This window comes from Pipistrellus kuhlii, unplaced genomic scaffold (genome assembly GCF_014108245.1).
Source record: "Pipistrellus kuhlii isolate mPipKuh1 unplaced genomic scaffold, mPipKuh1.p scaffold_m20_p_3, whole genome shotgun sequence".
In the NCBI taxonomy this organism is placed as follows: Eukaryota; Metazoa; Chordata; class Mammalia; order Chiroptera; family Vespertilionidae; genus Pipistrellus; species Pipistrellus kuhlii.
The window spans coordinates 128,118,450-128,131,203 of record NW_023425529.1 but is presented as its reverse complement, the minus strand read 5'-3'; the positions used below and the strand labels follow the sequence as shown (position 1 = coordinate 128,131,203).

Below are 12,754 nucleotides of genomic sequence, written 5' to 3'. Positions count from 1 at the left end.
CACCAATCTGTTCTTTGTATGGATGAGTGTAGGATTTGTTTTTTTAAGAGTCCACACATGAGTGAGATCATATGGCATTTGTCTTCCTCTGTCTTATTTATTTTACTTAGCATAATGACCTCAAAGTCCAACCATGTTGTTGAAAATGGCAGTTTTCTTCTCTGTTGAAGCCAAAAATATTTATAATAATATATATAAATCTATTGATGGACACAGGTTGCTTCCATGCCTGGGCTACTGTAAATAATGCTACAATGAGCATGGGATGCAGATATATATGTTTTTGTGTGTTTTTTGAGTTAATGTTTTTATTTTCTTTGGATAAATAGCCATAATTAGATTAGACTTGCTGAATATGGTTAGTACCACATTAAACAAATATCTATATACTAGTGGCCCAGTGCACAAATCCATGCACCTTGAAAGAAACTGTGGGCTGTGAGGCTGCCTTGGGCAGAGAGGTGGGTCTCAGCCCATCCTCCTCGCCCTTGCCAGGCCCCTCCTGCCTCAGCCCCTGGTCCTCTGTCTGCTGATATTCCTGCCACTGCCACTCCCAGGCTCTGACAGCGCCAGCCCCACTTGCACCAGCTGATGGCATGGAGCAATTGGGGCCGGTATTAGCAGGTCTGGTGCTGTCAGAGGGTGCAATAAGTGGCTACTGGCCCAGTGGCCATCAGGAGCAAGGGGAGATAGGAAAGCCCTGAGGGGCAAATAGGCCAGCAGCTGCCACTTGCACCAGCTGATGTTGCCGAGCAATTAGGGCAAGCGCTGGGTGCTGGCAGCAGGTGTGAGTGGTGGCTCTGGCACCTGCAGTGGGTATGAATGGGGCCAGCATTGGCAGCACTGGGTGGGACTGCAGTGCGCAAGAGAAAAGAATTTTCAGTAACCACCAGAGACTCAACCTGATGACAGCGACCAGCTCCCCACCTTGGTCTAGCACCCCGCTCACCTGCTCTACCATCCTGCCATGGCTGATGCCCATCATGTTCCATGCTCTGCCACCTGCTGCTGACACCACCATGTTCCATGCATGCCCTCTGGTGGCTGGTGGTCAGTGACTGGTTGTTCCGTTTTTCCTCTGTTTGGTCTATTTGCATACTAGGGTTTTATAGAGAGAGACTAGAGGCCCAGAACACAAAATTTGTGCACAGAGGTGGGGTGTGTCCCTCACCCCAGCCTGCACGCTCTCCAATCTGAGACCCCTCAAGGGATGTCTGACTTCCAGTTAAGCCCAATCCCTGTGTGGCAGTTGGGCATCCCTCTCACAATCCAGGACTGCTGGCTCCCAACCATTCTCTTTCCTGCCTGCCTGATTGCCCCTAACCGCTTCTGCCTATGAACCTGATCACCTGCTAGTCACTCCCCTGCCAGTCTGATCAATTCCTAACTGCTCCCTTGCTGGCCCAATTGCCTCTAACTTCCCTTTCCTGCAGGCCTGGTTCCCCCAACTGCCCTCCCCTGTAGTCCTAGTTACTCCTAACTGCCCTCCCCTGCTGGCCTGATTGCCCACAAGTGGCCTTTCCTGCCAGCCTCTTGTGGCTACCATATTATGTCCATAAGGGGGTGGCCATCTTGTGTGTTGAAATGACAGTCAATTTTATAAAAGTCTAAGCTTAAATGTTGGACCAGTAGCTATAATGTGCAATGACCACTAGAGGGCAGAGGCTCTGACCAGCAGCTAGGACACGCACTGACCATCATGAGGCAGATGCTCAACCCAGGAGCTCCAGTAACTTTGCAGAGTTCCCTCTCGCACTCTGGGACCTCTCGAGGGGATGTAGGACTGCTGGTTCTGGCCTGATCCCTGCAGGCCAGGCTGAGGGACCCCACCTGACAGAAGGACCCTGCTCACTCTGCAGACATCCACAGCTGAGGTGCAGGGAGCAGGGAGAGACCGAGGAAGGTAGGCTCCAGGGTGTGTCCTGCCTGTCTCACCCAGTCCTGCCACACCATTATAATGTAAATTATATTATGAATTATTTGTTAGGAACTTATACATTACTTTTTGCATACCACAAAGTGTTTGTCATTTCAAAACCCTTGGTATTAAGATTACAATTCTTATACACTGAGTGGCCAGATTATTATGATCTCTTTATGCATAATAATCTGGCCACTCAGTATATTAATGCATGAGTTTGTGCATGGATGGAGTCTGGCCAGCCTGGCCATGGTGGGGTGGGTGGGGGGGTGGGGATATGGGGAGTTGGCCAGCCTGCCTGCTGGTCAAAATCCTGATCGAGGGAACAATTTGCATATTAGCCTTTGCATATTATATAGGATATGCACTGAATGGCCAGATTATTATGCATTCAGAGATCATAATCTGGCCCCTTAGTGTATTTTATTTTATCCCTGAAGTTTGTTCAGTCAAGTTGTTTGAAAACTCATTTCATGAGCAAACTTTAGAAACTCTACAGAGTATATGCTCAGTGGAATTAACATCACTTGGGAGAATTATTATAATCCCTTATTGACTTGCAAGATGCATCTACCTTGATGTTTTTATAGAAACTTAATTCACTGATGATGATCAAAAGAGATATGTTGGGCTTTGATCAGAGTAAATCTAAAGAAAATTTGCAAATATGCAGTGATTAAAATTCTATCTCCATCTTAGTGAAAGGAGGGAAGTAAAGTACGAACTGATACCTTATAATTACCGTGAGAGATATTAAAAGGCTTTAATTTAAAAAATAATTAATATAAGGTTAAAGCAAAACAAATATTTAATACGAGGTCCACATTATTATTGAAATTGGGAAGTCCAGTTTTCCTAATAGTACTGAATGCAGTCTCTTCAATTGCTTTCCTGAAGATTTGTGTCAAAGAACTTTCAGGATTATCATTTTCTTCTTACCATCAGAATTAATGTCTCTGAAATAAAACAAGGAAGAAGCGGAGGAAGAATTTTCAATCTTTCTTCTAGCACCAGGTACTCTTTACAGGCTTGTGGTGTGTAGGCCACTGACAGATATGTCACTTCCAGGAAGGTAAACTTGAGGATGACCTTTGCACTTAGTCCATTACACTTGTTAACTATAGTTAGTTTATGGACATTACCTCCTAACTCAGTGAAATTTCATTTTGGGAAAATGCACAGAAAGGCAAGATCACACTGAAATCATAATTAAATTTTATTCTTTCAGGATGGTTTGAATTTGGGTTATGATTTGAGTACCTAATTTAACATATAATACAATTTCAGGCATGCTATACATCTTTTGAAAGTAAACAGCAAGGAAAATACAAATGCCTGTTAATTTTATTCTAGAAAAAGATAAATGTTATTGATACATCAATATTATTGATGCAACAATATGGTAATGTCTCAAGTATAACATCACTAAAAACAAATACTGGTCCTTAAAGTATCTTTGTCATGTAGAGTATAATACAAATATATTCCATAAGTATTCAACAAGTTGAAAATTGTTACCACATGTGACTCAAAGGCTGAGAATGCCTTCAGTTAATTCAGTGCTACAGATTAAGCAAATCTCTGTATCATAAGTCTAATGATATCCTCCCAAAACATAAATGTACACTTTACATTCTTCTCAGTTTGTGTCTGTGTCTGATTCCTTGCTGAGATGGCAGAGATAACTTACCAAAGACTATGATCTGTGTTTACCAATTAGAAATGTGTTTGTGAATGATTAAAAAAAGGAATAAACACAAATAATGGTCCCTCTGATAAATCTGCACACATTTGAACATGCTATTTTCCAACTATCCTCTTGCAAAATAAAATTACAAATAATATAATTTTATAAAAATATACTCTTCCAGATTTCACCTTTAAAATTCAAATAGAGTTAATATTTAGAAATGGTGCAACTATATATAAACCAATAAAAGCAAGATAAAAACTATATTTTTTATTGGTGTCTACTAAGTATAAGCAATACAGTACAAGGTCATGAATTGAGAACATCACAAATCATAGTCTTAAGTCTTAAGCATATTGATTTATATATGAAAAGATAAACTTTTAAATATTCATCTAAAACAAGTTGAGTAAATAAAAGTCAGAGAGTACAAAGATTTAAAAATCACGTTATATATGTAACAAATTGTTCATGTGGATGATAGCAAATAGAACAGACTTTCTCAGAGTACAAGGTTGGTATGGAGATACCATGAGAAATGAACCTCAATTAGGTGCTTTAAGTTATATTAAGAAATACAAGTGTAATGCAAGAAATTAAAATTAGACAAGACAGTAAATTTTGAAAGCTTATGATTTAAGGTATTATGTGAGAATAGTCTGAACATTTTTATGATTGTTTGTACCACATAAAATATTTCAAATTATTAATCTTACTTAAAATTTCAAAGAAGAGTTGATAAGAATGTCAACCAGTAAGATGGCTTTTAGAAAGGAAAGGAAATAGTGTACAAGATCCCAAATCATTTATATAATATAATTTTGCTATTTACTGTGACTGGAAATAAGCATACCATCAGCTGGATATGGAATAAATCACTTAAAATATAAATATTTGTTTGGTTGTTAAGCAAAGATATTCCTGAAAGACCATATACATATTTATGAAGATGATTAATTTATGCAAGTAATTTAAGATATAATATTGAATATATTTTTGCCTATACATTGTATGCGTTTAAACTTTAATAATGAATACACCATTTAAGAATCCTATCTAATAAAGAGGGAATATGCTAATTGACTATCATGCCCTCAAATATGGTGATGCTCACAGCTACAAGATGCCAGCACTCAGTCCCCTCAGCCCTCCAGCCACCGAGGGCCAGCCTGAGGCGCAGGAAAGCCTCGATGGTGGCTGCCTGGCTGATGTCTGAGGTGCAGGCAAGCCTCGGATGGTGGCTACCCAGCTTCCCAGGGCCGGCTGAGGCTTGTGCTGCAGCAGAGGTAGCAGCAGAGGTGTGATGGGGTGTTGTCTTCCCTGACTGCTGGGTCACCTCCTTCTCCTGAGAGCTCCCAGACTGTGAGAGGGGGCAGGCTGGGCTGAGGGTCCCTCCCTCCAATGCATGAATTTTCATGCACCGGACCTCTAGTAATAGTATAATTAAAGTAAATGGTAATTCACTTAAATAGTTAAGGAACAATTTCTAGCAGCCTATAACCCTGTTAATGATACCCAACAAGAGTTGCCTGATTTCTCCTGATTTCCTATAAGTTTATGACTAACCATGACTAATAAACCCTTAAATGTCTACACAGATGACATTTGATTAAAGTCTCATCTGACTGATAAAAACAAATTGTGCCGATTATGACCTGAGCAGTTATGTAAGTCTTCAATTAAAGAAAAGAACTAAAACTGGACTCTTAGAATTGAGTCATAACTTAATATTACACAGACATTCCTTAAAAAAAAAAAGGCATGATCTACTCATATTAAAAAGTATAATGAAACATGGAGTAATGTGCACTATTATTGAGGATTAGTGGATATCTAATATAGAATTGTATTATAGAATTTTTGGTATGTTGGTCTGAGAATGGTGAATAATATCTTAAAAACAATAAGTATATGATGCATGGTTTTGAATATAGTGTAAGCATGAACACATTAACATACGTGTTCTAAGGGATGGGAAGTGGGGTGAACTTGAGTAGAATAAATTAGTGATGAGAGAGGCTGCAGACATTTGGAATCTGTTACAGTGCCTGGCACATAATCAGTGCTGACAGAATGTATATATGTATGAATGAATGAATGAATGAATGAATGAGTGAATGAATGCAAAGTCTAGAGCCTACTTAGAATTCAGTGAATATTTTCAAGCAGGGAAGAAGGTTGTTTATTTCATTTTTAGAAATTCTGAGTTTTTAAAATACATATGAGTCTGTAAACTCATAATAAATAAATAAATAAATAAATAAAAGTTAATCATAAATGATAGCAGCATTAAACCCATTTCATCTGTTGCTAATAAGAACTATTATTTCAGTTAATTTTATGAGCTCTATTTGTTTTGATGTCATTATTCTTCTCTATTTGTACTGTCAACCTAGCCCATTACTTTTCCTTTTAGGCAATCAAATATTTCTGTATTCAGAATAAAATTAATGAACCTGCTCCTTATTTCACAGATGGCTTCTTTTTGTTTTTACAAACACTTGAGCAATAATCATTCAGCTGTACTGATGCAAGCTTTAGCTTGTCAGGAATTTGTGTTTGTTATTGTTTTTAATGATAGCACTGAAAGAGAAAACAGAAACTCTACTATACCTACTTTTCTCACATATTTGAAAATAGATATAATATCCTTAAATAATTTAGCAAGAATAGTGATTTTACCATAAAGAGAAATATATATATATATATATATATATATATATATATATATATATATATTTCAGATCTTTAATTCATGATTCTGCCCTAAGCCAAAATTATTTTCAACTAATCTTAACAGGACTTTAAGTGTAATATGAGGTTCTATCTACTCATATTTATGAGTTTTGTTCAGGCTTCAGACTTATAGTCTGGCTATAGTTCAACTATTTATACTGTTCCAGTCACAGCCTAAACTCAAATAGAAACTGAGGAAATGCTGTGAGCATTGGTGAACCAACTAACTTATATTGCCAAATTTTCAGTTCACTTGTCCATTTTTCTCTGTCTTTGAAAATCTATCTGAAAGGGAGTAGATATACAGAAAACTATTCTAAGAATGAAATAGTTCATGTTTTCCCTTGAGAAGTGGGTGAGCCCTACCTATGACCTCACCTTTTATTGTGTTGCTACAAAGTTTCTTGATAACTGAACTTTCTCCTTTCACCAGCACCTTACACTATTAAACAGACTACTTAGCATTAAGTGCAATCATGTAATGTCTTTAAAACTGCTTAATTAAAATACCTGATAATATTTTATTTTTATCAGATCTATTTATAATACATTGACTTAGAAATTCATTTTTCATTCAGCTTACTGCATGTGATACTTTACCTTTCATTTTATTCATTTTGCCAAGCAGAAAGCTTGAAAGAATACGTATAAAACTGTCACTTGCTCTCTAAGGACTGTCACTTCTAGTAAGACTCAAATTTGTTTTATAGATTCAAATTCTGTAAGTTGATTTTTTTGTCACAATACCCAGTAGCAAAACAAGACTGACATATTACACAATAACATGAAGTATATGAAATTTTGTCACATTCACATGAATATGAGAATGTTTTCATAACCTTGATGGCCCAAGGATATAGTGTTAGAAGAGAAAATATTTTCTTTGGTCCATAGTAAGTTTCAATTTATATTTCCTTAAATGTTTATTCACTATTGCATTCCACTTTTCCATGGATTCCATGATCAAATGGAATGTATAGATGTGTTTTATATTCTTTGTACAGATTCTGTTCATTACTTGTCCTTCAAATTATGCCTTTACCAATTACTTTTATTTAAAAATAGCATGTAATATAGATATTTTTTTATTTATTGGCGTGTTACTGAAACATTTGCTTAATAACATTAATTTATGACATTTTAAGGTTACCTATAATCCTAATTTTTTAATGAAAATATTCTTTTGATATAAAATTGGAGTTGTATGCACTTTATATAATAAGAATAGGTTGTGTAGCACAACTGAATCCATGTATTTGATTTTGTTTGCTTATGATGATAAAATAGTTATTTATACTATTAGGTATCTTCATATGCAGATTAGTATAGAGAATCATTTCAAAATTATTTCAAGAAGTACATTCTTTGACATCTTAAGGTAATCTATACACGAGGAAGAACAAATTTGAATTATATGAAAATTTATTTTATTTTATTATTTGGAATTTGGAAAAATGTGAAATCTAGCTACATTAATACTGCATTCCATTTTGATTAAACAATAGTTTTAGAATCATAATTTTCAATATATTGCAAACAGTTGAAATAAATTCATCTAATTATTCTTAGAAAACTGAACTTTGAGGACTGTCTATGTGTAAACACACAAGATCAAAACACTCATCAATATTTCATGTAGTCAAATATATTTTAAACATATGGTTCAATTATTTATAAATCAACACATTATTTGTATTATAATAGCAAACAGTGGACATTTCTAAGAACTATTGTTTTAATAATTGCATTTTTAAAATATATTTTTATTGACTTCAGGGAAAGGGAGAGGGAGAGAGAGATAGAAACATCAATGATGAGAAAGAGCCATTGATTGGCTGCCTCCTGCATGTCCCTCACTGGAGATAAGCCCAAAATCTGGGCTTGTGCCCTTGACTGGAATAGAACCCAGGACCTTTCAGTTCCCAGGCTGATGCTCTATTCAGTGAGCCAAACCAGCTGGACTTTATTGTTTCTAATCAAAGCAAAGTTAGCGGTAAAACCAGTGGAACTTAAAAACAATGTATAAAAAGAAAAAGTTTTAATGCACACATTTGTAAAGAATATGTTTATTTTAATCAAAACTGCATAACATTTCTAGCAAATGGAATGTTCTGACAAAGTAACTGTTCAGAGTTCTATTAATTGGTAAGTTATTCTGATTTTTCATATTAGTCAATGCTGAAAATCATACATAGGGTTCTTATATAAATTTCTTGACCATGTTCTATTCTGCAGTTACAGGTTAATGCTATAACTAATTGATCATTATTTAATCACAGAAAAAAAGAGTATCAAGGTTACAAAGAAATAGAGCATATTTGTAAAGTGACTGCCAAGTATCAACCTCTAGAATTGTATGTATTTTTACTAGTTAATACAACTTATACTGCCCTTCACATTGAGTCTCAGGATTTATTTTATTTTATTTCTGATATATCATCTAAATGACAAAATATTCTGAAACATTATTTGTTTGTAAATGGTGAATATTTTCTTGAGTTATAATATATAATTAATTTAAATAGTAGTAGTTGATGATTATTCTAAGTTTAAGAATGTACTAACAGTGAAGATATTGAAAAACTTTCAAGGGCATTTATTTTTGGAAACTGAATTCTGCTATGTTTATTGCTGATTGCATATGGCACTGGTATGTAGAATCTTTAGAATAAAATGTAATGTGTAGATAACTATTGTACAAATAATGTACAATATAATGTACAAAAACTTTAATATATTTCTAAGTAGTATACAATTATTGAAACATATTGATACTTTAATAAGTTAAGCAAAAAGCTGTCACAATAGTTCAGTTTTCATTAAAAATTGAAGAATTTTTAAAAAACAAAACTAGTTTACATTTATATATATATTTCAGAGAGGAAGGAAGAGGGAGAGAGAGATAGAAACATCAATACTGAGAGAGAATCATTGATGGGCTACCTTCTGTATGCCCAACACTGGGGATTGAGCCCACAACCTGGGCATGATCCCTGACCTGGAATTAAAACCTGACTATCAGCTACATAGGTAAATGCTCAACCACTGAGCCATGCAGGCTGGTCTGTCTCTTATTTTATAGAAAGGAGAAATATTTGTATTAATCTTGGATCATTCCAGAAAATTTAAAGACAATTCCAGTTTAAAAATCAGCTCAGTCATTTTATTATTCTGACTTTGTGCCTTATTTTAGGACGGAACAGTAATCCTAAAAATGTTGTCAGAGAGATGATATAGACACTAGTCATAATATAATAAGCAAGATATACTTAAAAATAATAACTTGAAAGTACACAATAATGAAGAATTCAGTTTTTTTAAAAAAATATAGAAGTTTGTCAAATGATTAAAAGAAGACAAAAGTTAATATATTTAATACAATGGTTTGTTAATAAAATGAAAAATATTAGTTAATTATAGAATACCTTGGTTATTTTATAGAAATAATACAAATCTTAATTTCATTTTGTATATCTCCCACTCCATAGTGTAAAATAAGTAATTCATAACATATTTTCACTATGCATGCATCTATGAACATAGAGTAATTAATTTTTAAAAATTATTACCATGGGACCGAGAGTCAAGTCCCCACCCACCCACGTGCACTCAAAATCACGCAAGACACAGATCTGGCCAGTGCCCCCTCTCCCCGCCATTGGGCTATATCTGCTGGTCCCACCCTTGTCAAGCCCTGACTGGCAGGGGTTGCAGCCTCAGGTCCCCTAGCTTGGCACTGATGTGGGGGGCACAGCCTGAGTTCCCTCAGCCTGGGCCAGAGCAGGGGGCACACCATGAGGTCCCCCGTCAAGCCCTGCCGAGTTGGGGACACAGTCTGAGGTCCCCTATCAAGCCCCGCTGGGCAGGGGGCACAGCCTCATGTCCCCCCCCCTGGTGCCGGGGCTGAGGGTGTGGCCTCAGGTCCCTCAGCCTGGTTCTGGGCCTGGCACCAGGGTGGGGGTCTTAGCCTGAGGTCCCTGCTTATTGCTTCTTAAGGCTCATTATGGTAACTCAGCCTTCCCTGTGGGTGCAGTCATCTTGTGTTACGGATACCCCCCAACTTCTACTGTGGGTGTCGCCATATTTTTGGCAGAGTGATGGTCAATTTGCATATTCCCTCTTTATTATATCAGATTGTGTGCTCATCGCTCCAAATCTTCACCATTTATCCCCTTTTTATCCTCTTCTACCTCTCCCAATGCCCTTTCTCTCTGGTAATCAACATACTGTTGTTTCTGTCTGTGAGTTTTCTCTTTTGTTATAGCTTTTATTTGTTTGTTTTGTGTGTGGGAAGGGGTTCTTTTTTCTTCTTATTACTTACTTAATTCCTTCACCCTTTTCTTATCTTTTTTTCTTATTTAGTCTTCAGAATGAAATTTGGTAGGAAGGAAACTTGGGTTTAATATACAAAAGAGAAACATATCCTGGATTTTATTAAACATCTTCCCTTCCACATTCCAAAGCATCTGGAATATATTATACTCTAATACATTATACTCCTATCCAACTTCAAACTTATCCTGGTTTTCTTTCCAATATCTTATATATCATTTATATGCTTTCTGGCACCTCCAATGGTAATTTATGTATTAAAAAGACTAAATAGCCGAAGCTGGTTTGGCTCTGTGGTGGAGCGTCAGTCTGCGGATGGGGGGTCCCGGGTTCGATTCCAGTCAAGGGCATGTACATTGGATGTGGGCACATCCCCGGTAGGGGGTGTGCAGGTGGCAGCTGGTCGATGTTTCTCTCATTGACATTTCTGGCTCTTGGCTCTCTATCTCTCTCGCTTCCTCACTGTAAAAAATCAATAAAATAAAAAAAAATTAAAAAAGATTCATTTAAAAATAAATAAATAAAAAGACTAAATAAATTTACTTAATTAAGGTTAAATTTATAGCATTAAAAGTAATTATTTAATTTTATGCTGCCATCATATATTAACTCACTCACTCAATAAACATTAGTGTTCAGATGAGGTACAATTTTCTACCAATGTAGCAGAAAAGGTCAGTGAGCTAATGTTAAATTCTTTTGTAAATACTCATTAATTTTCTAAATCTATGTAACAGATTTAATTTCACTCAAAATGATATATTGATTCATTAAGAAAGATAATGTGATACTTAAAGAATTAAGATAAAAAAGATAATGTAATGAGCAATAGAGGAAGAAGAAAATAAAGTATACTACAGATATGTTCAAGGAAATATACACAGAAAAATTTGTGGGGATGAAAACCTGGAGCAGCCAAGAGAGACATAATGTGACTTAAAACTGCTGCTCTTTCTCTGTTGTTCTCTCAGGTGCTGGAGTTTTCTAAATAAATTCTTTGTTTCACTATTAGAAACTATTTTTTGTGCCATTTTTTCATTTTTTTTTAGTTGTTTTCTAATCTGCAATGGATTTAAAATGTACCTGGGACATCTTAAAGGAAATATATAAATACAGGGTGGGGCAAAAGTAGGTTTATGTGAAGCACAGTTTATTCTTGTATTATTATTTATTAATGATTGTGTTATTTTCCATATGAACAACTGTAAATCTACTTTTGCTCTACCCAGTATTTATGATAGGATTGCTAGGAACTAATTTGCTGAAAGTTACTTTTTAATTTCTTTCACCAGACATGTTTATGGCCAAGACAGGAAGTATATTTGATTTATAAACAGCTTTTGTAAGAGGAAAAAAAAATGGAAAAGAGATCTCTAGAAGGTTCTTTATACTATGTTCTGAAGTGATAATAAAAAAATATTGAATGGAAAACAATATCCATTCTGTTTCTTTTAGAAGGCATGCATTTTACTTATATTTATTTGTTAATATAATTAATTCTTATTACATTCTGTATACCTCTCAATAAAGGGCTAATATCATGACATTAAGCTTCTAATTTTAACTATTGATGTCATATGCACATTTCCATAAAGTATTAACAGCATTTGTGTGCTTTTTACAGATATTGGCTGACCTAGAAAACCACGCATTATTTAAGAATGATCTGGAATGTCAAAAGTTGATTCTGGAAGCAATGAAATACCATTTATTGCCAGAAAGAAGAACTCTAATGCAAAGTCCAAGAACTAAACCTAGAAAGTCTACAGTTGGAACTCTGTATGCTGTAGGAGGAATGGATAACAACAAAGGTATATAAATCTAGATCGATGTGTAATACATACCCTATGTCATACCGTGACACAATTTGAACATTGAAATCTATATAATGTCAACAAATTCCCATAAAGTTCATTTTATCCCTTAAGATTTAAGATTAAGGGGACAATTAGAAAACACCTCTTATTTTTAGTCGGCAGCTGCTGCCTCTGCTTCTTATTCATCTTTAAATCCTTTAACTCTAATGCATTATTTCAAATTTCATACAAAACAACAAAAGGGGATTTAAAGCACAA

At 35.4% G+C, this 12,754-nt stretch overlaps 1 protein-coding gene across 1 annotated transcript in view; it reads left to right on the top strand.

Moving 5' to 3' along the window:
* KLHL1 (kelch like family member 1) overlaps nt 1-12,754 on the top strand; it is a 318,170-nt gene that overhangs the window by 214,356 nt on the left and 91,060 nt on the right. The window contains exon 6 of the mRNA XM_036458020.2: nt 12,304-12,490. Within this exon, the coding sequence (XP_036313913.1) occupies nt 12,304-12,490 (187 nt within the window). The remainder of the gene's footprint in view (nt 1-12,303; nt 12,491-12,754) is intronic.